General features: G+C 36.6%; 1 protein-coding gene across 12 annotated transcripts in view; it reads left to right on the plus strand.

Moving 5' to 3' along the window:
• LOC105832154 (calcitonin gene-related peptide type 1 receptor) overlaps window positions 1-10,445 on the plus strand; it is a 101,981-nt gene that overhangs the window by 7,837 nt on the left and 83,699 nt on the right. For all 12 annotated transcript variants that reach the window (XM_036285428.1, XM_036285429.1, XM_036285430.1 and 9 more), the window contains 2 exons: window positions 4,635-4,716; window positions 10,323-10,443. In XM_036285428.1, the coding sequence (XP_036141321.1) occupies window positions 4,635-4,716; window positions 10,323-10,443 (203 nt within the window). The remainder of the gene's footprint in view (window positions 1-4,634; window positions 4,717-10,322; window positions 10,444-10,445) is intronic.

Consider the following 10,445-nt stretch of genomic DNA (forward strand, 5'->3'; position numbering starts at 1 on the left):
TCTCATTTGATTAAACGAATTCAATGGTTTAATGAAATATCGGGATACATTAATCGGATGACCGCGTTGCACGAATCACTTTTGTAATTACTTTTAATCTGTGGTGCGTCCTTTTTGCAACAGAACAGCAACTGGAAGGGATAATTAATATTACGTGCGATCTGAATTTTCATGAGGTGTACATATTAAACGCGTATTACGATATTTTATAGCAAACAGTATACGTCTCTCGCGACGTGGCTTTTGTGTATTCCGCATTCGGTATACATATGTCTCGCGAGAATTTCTCGAATGGAGCCGACGTAGGGTAAATATGTAGGAGACAGCATACCACACAAATTGAGTTCTGATACGATTGCCGTATGATACCTATACAACAGCGCATACGCCCGATAGGATTGTGCGAATATGTATTTTCGCGCGTATCGTATCAATCCGGTCGAATAGCTCTAGAGGAATTTTCTTATTTTCCGAAATATACAATTGCACGAAAGTGAGAGATCCGTGGAAAGAAATCCATGGTTTTGTTAAAAAATATATAAATTTAGCAGGATACAGATCTGAAAATAATTTTCTTAGATTATTAAAATAATTATGTGAGGTGCTCAAACTGGTTGCTAAAAATGTCAAGATTTTTGTAGCGTTACTCATCATGAACTTTCTTTATAATTATTTTTATGGTCCAATAAAATTGTTTTTGGACCTGCTATCCACCTACATTTTTAGATTCTAGCAAAAAAATCGTTCAGTTACTTATTTTAAACAGTATCACGTTTCAACTATCAAAGTCCAGTTATCGTATTATGATTTATTATAAATTAATCGCATAAAAAGAATCATGCTCGCCCTCTTCTTTCTATATAAATCTCATACCCGTTTTTCTAAAAGATTGGAATTCTCAAAAAATGGTTTCCTCATTTTACACACGATTATCACTATCTTACAACATAAATGTTTTGTACGTAATAATGCGCTATTGTATTATACTACAATACCATGTGTGTTTTTTTTTAGGGTAATACTTTTTGTCATTTCAATCAGTGAAACAATAGTTGTTTTATTGTAGTAGATTATCTTTGATCTATCGTGCGCAAAGAGAAGCGCAAAGACATCGTTTCTCTCTAGTATTTATATTTCGATGGAATATTTTAGCCGCGAATGTGTGCCGCATAAAACGAAACAATCTCACTAACTCGAGTAATTTGCTCGTATAATAATTTGCTTAATTTCTGATGCAGGAATGCAAAAATTAATATTTCGTTGTAGCCGTTAACGGCATAGCTTCTGAATAACTGCGCGGCATACCGCTCCTATTTGGATGGTAATAAGGAGCTACTTATGTTATGGAGATGTTAACATGCGCCGCTGCTTCCTCGAGGAGCACTCGCGCGCGACAAACGAGAGACGCGTCTTTTCTCAAAACATTGGCAACGCAAATGGGAGTTGGTGAATAACTCTTGTTGGCAAAGTGCCGAAGGGCTTTCGCTAGTAATTGTCATTTGAAGGATCTCCATGCGGTGCGGTTAGCCATATACGTTCGGGCTATAACCAGCTTTCGTAGGATATTGTTATATAGAGCACCCTGTTGTGAGAGATACATCGAATATTGTCGTTGTGTCACTGGCTCTGGCGTTCAATTCGAAGCCGATCTTCCTCGGGCGATTGCTTTGATTGGATTTGCAATTAGTGTCCTCAATCATAAATGTTACGGGAGTTTTCGGCTACGAATTGGATCGAACACAAGCCGAGATCGATCAGTTTAAATCACCCGCTGGAATAAAATCCAATGTGAGCTAGAGAATAGCGCGTCGGGTTATCTATTGACGTTCTCGAATTCGCTAAAACCTCTCTCCAACTTTCCCCTCGGAGGATCGAATAACTTGGCAACTAACGACGCGCCGTAAAACGACCGCCGTTTTTCTTACTTCGTCCCTTCGTTGAAAAGCATATCCGTTGTTCCCCGAGACACTTCGTAAATAAACTTCGCGATACTTTTAGCAAACGACAACGTGAAGCGCTCAGTGCCGTGCGATGGTAGGGGATGACAGCCCGGCAAAACAGCTAGCGTGACCGTCAGTGACACTGCTTCTCGAATATAGGGATAATCGAGCGTCACACACTCCGACCTATATCCGAATGTCCGTGAATGGCACGCTATATTAATGACCCGCTAACCAAGGCGACTACAAAAATAGCCGATTCTTTCTCGACTCCACTCGCAAGCTTCCTTTCAAGCAATTTAACGGCGTGTCTAATTTAATTTGTGTGTTTACGTGTCCATGGACTTAGCCGAGCAAGGGAGATCGATACCGATGGACCACGCGCTTAGGCAGGAATGATTTGTTGGCTAACTGCCATCGTCGTAAATTCTATTTTCACGGATATATATGCGGCCAGATGCGCGGCGCGGCTGAATCGCGACCGTGAGATTCGCAATCTGGACGGGCTCGTCAGGCGGAAAGAATAGAAAATCAGAATGCGTCCTGCGAACTCCCTTACGGAATTCCCTGTTAAAGTGGACTTTTTTTTCGGTCCGCGTGTCCGCTGACTCGACTTCGACTCGACTTACAGTTTCGCACAAAGAGAACACCCGAGTATACGCGGCTCGCAAAGGTAGAGTTAGAAATATCAGACAGGATAGACGTACGAGATACAGCGATGTTTTTCGAAATAACATGAAAACTTGGCGTGTGTGAATATATCTGACGGCTCATGTAATTCTGATTTATATTTTTGTAGTACGTTCAATTCAAATCGTAAGCTCAGTGAACGTAAAGCTACCTAATTTAATATCAGTTGAAAACGTAGCGGATGGTGGCGCTTATATTCCTAAATATTCTCCTCTGATAATATGTAGTGTAGATAGGGCAGGATAATTTAAATTTTAAACGCTTCGACAATCAAAGGTATTGCGCGGATTGCGCCCACGTTCTATCGTTTCGTAGTGTGTTCCGCGTGTTAATCAGAAGTTCAACGACTGGTAATTTAATAACGATTGAATGAAAGGAATTTCACAGGGCTTCGCGATGAATGCACCGTACGAATACGACGAGCGAACTTTACGCCTATCGCGGTCGGTCGGATCTTATTCGGAAACGCGTGGTTGTGGATTCAGGATGTCGGTTGGAGATAGATTTGTGTCGAAAGTCGTGTACGAGATCGTTAATGCGTAGGAGTTGGCCAGGCGCCAGATAACGCGCGGAAAACCACAGTTTCTCGTGCTTTCGTACACGACGAAATCAAAGCTGCCGAACGCTATCGAAACACGAATAATTTATGATGAGCGACGCGGTGAATATGCTCTGAAAATTTCACTGCATGTTCAGGCCACAAAGTACCTCGAATTTTTTCTATAATTATAAAAGTAATGCACTTAGAGTTGCTTGTAAATTTATCGCGATGATTTCTTGAATGTCGTTTGCAATGCTGATGCGGAACAAACTTGATGAAAAGATTAATTTCTTTTTTATTGCTTTTACGTTTCTCTGTACGTTCGTTAGCGCAACGTTTATATTACCGCGGTATATTTACCATATTACGTTGTATTCGTCATGTAACACGATATTTTTGGCTGCTTTCGTAATGATCGATTTTCGCAAGAATAAATAGCACCCCGACAGCATGTCTGATATATGTCCTGATTTTGAACATGCGTATTATCTGGCACGTCATACATTTGATACACAATCTTCTTTCCGTCAGTTCTTTAGGTTTTGGAAGAATGCCCCTTGTCGATTAGTGTCGTGCCGTCTACGACTTCGATAAGCTCCAATCATTAGTTCGTTGATGGGGTTGCGAGAAACAACCGGTCTCCCGCCAACGCTTAACGATGCCGAGCTATCAATCGCGCGTTTCTGACCTTCGCGGTGGATCGCGCAAAATGGTTTCATCGAAGACTTACGATTAGTTTCGTTCGGCAGAAAGCGTTCCACCACCTGCTGATTTCAATGGAATGGAATGAAATGGAATGGAAATTGAATCGATTTATTCTGACGTAGATATGGGGGATTGGAGGCAGATGCGAATAGTTGCGGAGGCGTAAAATTGGACGCGAAAATATCGGTTTATGGCCCAGGTAGAAATTAGGACAGTGATGATCGCCTTCGTCTCGCGCACATCGAATTCGAAAGAAGTGTTCGACGGGAGAAGTCCGCGTCCCTCTCAAAATAAATCCATGAGACCACAAACACGACGATTGCGTAATGCGGTCACTCTTTTTCCGCAGATCGTGTATATCACGTCACATTTATCATTTCAGCGTAGCGTCATTAGACTCCGCTTACCACAAGATCATTTGTATTTTATTTTTCCCCATTCGTGTAACTTGAAACGAAATAAATAAGGAATACTTGCTCTAAGAAAAATGCGAGGAATGGTAATTTCATAATAATACTAAGTTATTTAGCGAAAATGTGTAGAAGAGGCATGCCTTTTATCTTTCTCTCTCCTCTTGTGTTTCCCGAATATTTTAAATTGCAATTATAGTTTTTAATTTATCAAATTTAAAAATTTATTAAAACCGTCAAAGATTTTTCTCAAAAATTTAAATTCTCTTAGAGGTAATCTAATAAATATGTTTTCTCATTGCGTCAAGACTTTGAATTTATCATCAGTATTTGTTTCTGTTGTTCCAGATCCGGTGGTGTGTGGTTCGACGTTGACGTATTTTATTCTCGCAACTTGTCAATAACGTCAAGGATGGAGACGCAAAGTGAGGTAAGTTAGTCTTTACATTCTTCGCGTTTGTAACATGTAAACATTAAGTTAAGAATTTTAGAACTTTGGTTTTAAGACGTAATTTACTATATATTCTTGCTTCTGCCTGCGTGAAAATACGCAAATTATCCAGACTTTATCACAGGAGGACAGAAATAATTAGCGTTTATCTTATCTTTGCAAAATGAGAACATCTTCCGCCCTCTACGGATCCCTATAATTTTTTTCTGTTTTTTTTTTTTCGAGGGAGAAAATGCGAAAGCTTCTTAGTTGGAAAGTTTAATGCGATTTCCATTATATTGATTACACAGTTAAAGTTTACAGAAAATAACGTAGTAATTACTAGATAGTAGTACATATGTTTGTTAAAACTTTTAACGAGACTTAAGTTTTTCCTGCATAATGTAAAATTCAATAATTACCGTTTTGTAATAACTGTTCTGAGTGATTTTATATAAAGGATGCATTCACGTAAAATACTCGGAGAAGAAAATTTAGAAATTTTAAAGTTTATAATGAATTTAATGAAAATTTTAGTCAGTACGTTTGAGAATCAACACCTTTTTGTTATAGAAGACGTTTTATAGACGTTCTAGCATTTTAAACAGTTTACTTATAGTGATTCTCTGTTCTCGTGATTCTGTCGTAAACGAAGTACAGAAACTTTGGTGTCATTCACAATCCTCTGTTGCTCCAGTTTGAATTTGTTAAATGTTTATATAACCTACGTTAACTCGGAATCATCAACTCGGCTTTCAGAAATTTATTTAAAATGTTTTGAGGTTCAACGCTTTAAAGAACACCATAATATTTAACATACATTATATAAAAATAGATACTTTTTTAATGTCAGATTCTGTTGATTTTATAATAAAATGCTTAACAATCGTAGAATGCATGTAGACATTCTTTTTATCTAACTTTTTCTTTTATGGCTTTTGACTTTCATGCAGAATGAAAATTATCGATAAATATAATATAAACCAGGGAAGAGAAAATTAACATAAATCGAGTGGAAAATCTCTCAGGTCTTTAGGAACATATAACGTTGTAGCAGTTCCGATTCCTTCAACTCGCTTGAATTCTTTTTATTAACATTTTATCGTTTCAACGATGTAATGAAGCTGGAAATAATGCATTATGTCAATTTACCACGTCGTATCAAATCGGCTTTCAGACGCGGTCGATTAACCGATATTCCCCTTTCCTCCTTCTATCATTCAACAGGGTGGAATCCTCTTGCGAGCCCTCGAATCGAAGGTACTCATCAATCAGCAACTCGACAATGTGAGATCTTGAAAACGATCGACAAGAAGGAGGACGTGAAGATAGATCTGACATTTCCGTGAACGATAACGGAAGTCGAGCTATCGGTTGCGTCAAACTTGTCACTATACTTGCGCCATCTCTTTTTCGCAAAAGTGCTACTCCACCACGTAAATATTTATTTATATCGCGGACTTGTCGCTTCTTATGCAAATTATACAATGACGTGAGTAAAACACTCGAGGTTTGCCCGTAAGAAGTAATACGACCGTGAACTACGTCGACGGTGTAATTAATAATTGCACTTTAACATCGTGAGTACTTTTCTGCGTTGAAAATGTTCCATTCGATCATTCATTGTAAACACTAAGTTTATCCGTTTTTATTTTCTTTTTCTGAGTTATGAGGTTTGCAGACGATTATTGAAACGTACGTACTTCGAAACTAACTAATCAAAATTTTTGTGGTAAACAAAAATAATTTTGAATTGTTAAAAAGTTAAATACAATTTAAATTCCCTAAAATTTTTTAGAATTATTGGATTATTTATTTATTCTGAAAATTTTTTAATTAGTTGGTTACAATACTATCTGTATTCGAACCTTAATTAATTTATCGTTGCAATGCTGTCTATTATTCATTTATATAGAAAGAGTTTAGTTTAAAGCGTATACCGACGGACTTTAAATTGGAATTTTATTCATTTATAAACTGGGTAACGCAAGCGGAAAACGATAAATCACGGTTATACGTGTACCACTAGGTGGAACAATAGTATACACCACACTTTCCTCATTAAAATGAGAGATTGTACGAAAGTACTTAATATAAAATTCATCTGTTTTATTATAGCATGTTTTCATTTTTCTATATAGAAAACAGCAAGATCTGAAATTTAACATTATACCATAGAATTCGCGCGGAAGAAAAAGCTGTTGTACGGCATGATTTTATTTTTACTTGATTAATATGCTGTTTCTGTAATTTATCGTTTGTTCATTTCTTCAAAGTTTATGCAGCAATATTTCTGCTCTCCCTCTCTCCCTCTCACCTTCTCTAGCGTTAAATTTAAAAGAAACGTAGCTATTTCATGAGAGCTACAACATTACCGCGACTTTACGGGCGTGTTCTATATACATACATACATATCAGTATTATTATGAGCATCAGTGCTAAAAGCAACGTCAATTTTTAGATAGTAGCAATGCTTACCATTGTAGCGTGCACGTAGCATGCTATGTTATGCATCACCTATAAACTCATACAGCATTGACGTAAGATAAAAGCGTGATCTCTTAGAACACGTGCCTCCACGTGCTGCAACTGACGACGGCCGCTATTTACTAAACGTATTGTGCTCGTAAAAACTTTTATGCTGTAGTCTTCTTAATGACGATTAATTTCTTGATATACTCGCTATTCTATCCGAAGCACGAAAGCTACAAAGAGATGTATTTTCTCGCCAATTAGTGCTAATTATCCAACTTTTAAGTTTGCGATTTCTTAAAATTGATTTGTTTACGTATTGTGACATCGATATTATCGAGAGATGAAAAAGCAGACAAAAATATTGCGCTAAATATACGATGAGAATACGGGCGAAGGAGTCGCAATCGCTTTAGACACGGTTACTTGATATTCATTCAAATAAAAGTCAGAATGGATCGACTATATTTAACGCGACATGTGTGCGGTGAAGAAATATGGGTTAAGGTTTTTTTTTTAAAAGCGTGATTGCCTCGGCATTGAGTTAGCGAGACGACTGTACCAGTGTTAAAATAGAAAAGCCTGCTCCATAATCGAACATCGAAATCTTGTTACTTTCGGTTTTGATCTCACTCAATTTTATTTTCGTTTTACTTTGGTTTTTCAATTACTATTCTCTTCCACCCACCGTCCGTATATGTCGCGCAATTTCAATCGCCAAAAGTCCGAACGATAATGCTCGTTTTCTATTGTAATGTAATGAAAGATACAATAACTTTAAAATGACAATTGGAAGCTTTTTCGGTACTGATCGTCAATGATGATGGTTTACAGATTTGTCGGAAACTTTCAACAAAATGTGTTTAATTGCTGTAAAAATATTTTTCTGTTTAATTGTTTCTCAGTCACTTACATTAAAACCATTAGCGTGAATTTACATCTTGTTTTACCGTGCATCAATTTTTGAAGTGGGTAACGCTTTTTACATCGCATGAATATCTTGTTTCACTCAGGTGGTGTGGAATTACTGCCGTAAAAATGCCAGCGATTTGAGTATAAACGCATGCTTTTTTGGTACGGCGTGAAATTTCAGTGAAATGCAAATGCACGAATCTTCTGGCAAACGAGCGTGTTTAATTGAATGTTAATTGACGGTTTGCTGTTTACCGGGCTGTTTGATTTAGGAGTGCCGTGTCACATTTATGAGATATGGGAATCGCCGATTTTTCGCGAATAACCATCGATATTTGTCGTTCGTATTTGTCGAATGTGGTTTGGAAATGGTTTATGGACAGTTTATAACCAAACGCGCGGTGGTAGAAGAAAAATTACATTAAAAATACATGTCCCCGGCAGAAATTTCACATTCTGTTTTCATGGCAAAGTAATATTTGATATTTTTATGTAAACTACATTTATATCTTTATTAAAATGATCGCAATACCAAGTGCTTTCCCTAATACTAATAATTTTATTTTAAATAATATATCAATTATATTATTTGAATAAACAATATTGTATAAGATTAAAGGTGTAATATGTTATAATATATATACTATAACCAATAAAATATAATTTTCATTTTTATTTTACAAAAAGTGAATGTACAGTATAATTGAAGTTGTATATTAATGGTTATATTTGATAAAATAAATTATGCGTTGCATAAATAAGTAGGAGCTTTTGTTCATCGATATCTGCTTACAACGTAATCCGGCACATGACATTATCGTACAAACTAACTAATTAATGAATAAGTGGAGTTCTGTTGGCTGGATAATAAATGTACGCACTGCAAAGCCGATAACGTCTGTCAGCTGGGCACGCTTATTTACGACGTTCTAAAGCGTGCCAATAATGCGTTTTTATGATGATTGCACCTTGAGCTCTAATAATGCTGGTAATTACAATGTGAACTTTACACAAATTCTGGAAAAGAGAGATAAAAGTGAAATTATATAAAATTTATGTTATACATGCATTTTATTTAACTTTATAGCATAAATTGAATAAATAAATATTATTTGAGCATTTTGCATGCTCAATATTTTATTGCTGAAAAAATAACGTGCGACACTTTTCACAGAAAAGTGCATTTAAAAGATATATATTTATTTGTTTACGATTAAGTGTTTGTGTAATTATGATTAATGTTCGTGTCACAGAGGATTGTTCGATGTACATACATTTTGGTAGTCTAGAATAATTAATATTCGAATTGCAATATGTAATGATTATTCCTTTGACAAACTTTTATGAGTGTCTAGAAAATTGTGAGAAATATAAGAATTATAGAAAGCTTCTTCGCTTGGCGCGCACAGCAAAGCGGCTTTGGTGTAAAACGTACTGGTTCATTATTTCATGTCGCGATACCTCGACCGGATGCAATAACGTTCATTTCTATGCAATAAAGTCATTACAGGTCGTGTCGTAGCCCAATGAAACGATTTCCTCAATAATGCGTTGAAATCTCTAACGGTGACGATTTACATCCGCCTATTCTACAAAGTTTCGCCGCACAGTCAGCACTTTGCGCGATAAAATTGTAGCGACGGATGACTTTCACGAATAATCGACAATTTTCGATGTTATAATGAATATCGAGAGTTAATCCGCAGTCGAACGCGAATGCGGAAAACATTTGGGACGCCGTTAAAATACACGAGTAGCTAGGAGCGACAAAGCGCGGAATGTCAATTTTATAATTTTAATATTGAAATATCTGTTGTGTATAAAGAAAACTCTATTATATTTTATGCCCTCGAAGATTCTAATGCATTGATTTTTTATTTGATGTATGACTGATCTTATGAAACTACTTATAGAAGCTGTTATTAAATTGTTTGCAATAATTTTTAAATTCTAGTTTATAACTTGACATCTTTATTAAGATAAAATTAAAATTATCTTTGATTCGACTGTTTTAAGACATCGTAAAAGCAGTGCTTTTATTAGTGTAAAATATTAACGAAGGCTATATTCATTGTTTCTATTCTATTTCTAGTTGTAGATCGTAACGCATGTTAAGTATGTTACGGAGTCAAATTACGCCGTAACGTGTACAAGACATTTATTACGTATCTTACTTTTGCGACTGCAACTCATTAATATTCCACGCATCGTTTGCCGAACAGATGCCGGGAAACACAACGGTGGGTAGCACGCTATTCGACGAGGAACTTCGTCGAATTCTGCTGGAACGTGAGCAAGAATGCATGAAGCTGAAAGCCGCGAATACGACGCTGCTGCCACCGGGT

This window comes from Monomorium pharaonis, chromosome 4 (genome assembly GCF_013373865.1).
Source record: "Monomorium pharaonis isolate MP-MQ-018 chromosome 4, ASM1337386v2, whole genome shotgun sequence".
Taxonomy (NCBI): domain Eukaryota; kingdom Metazoa; phylum Arthropoda; class Insecta; order Hymenoptera; family Formicidae; genus Monomorium; species Monomorium pharaonis.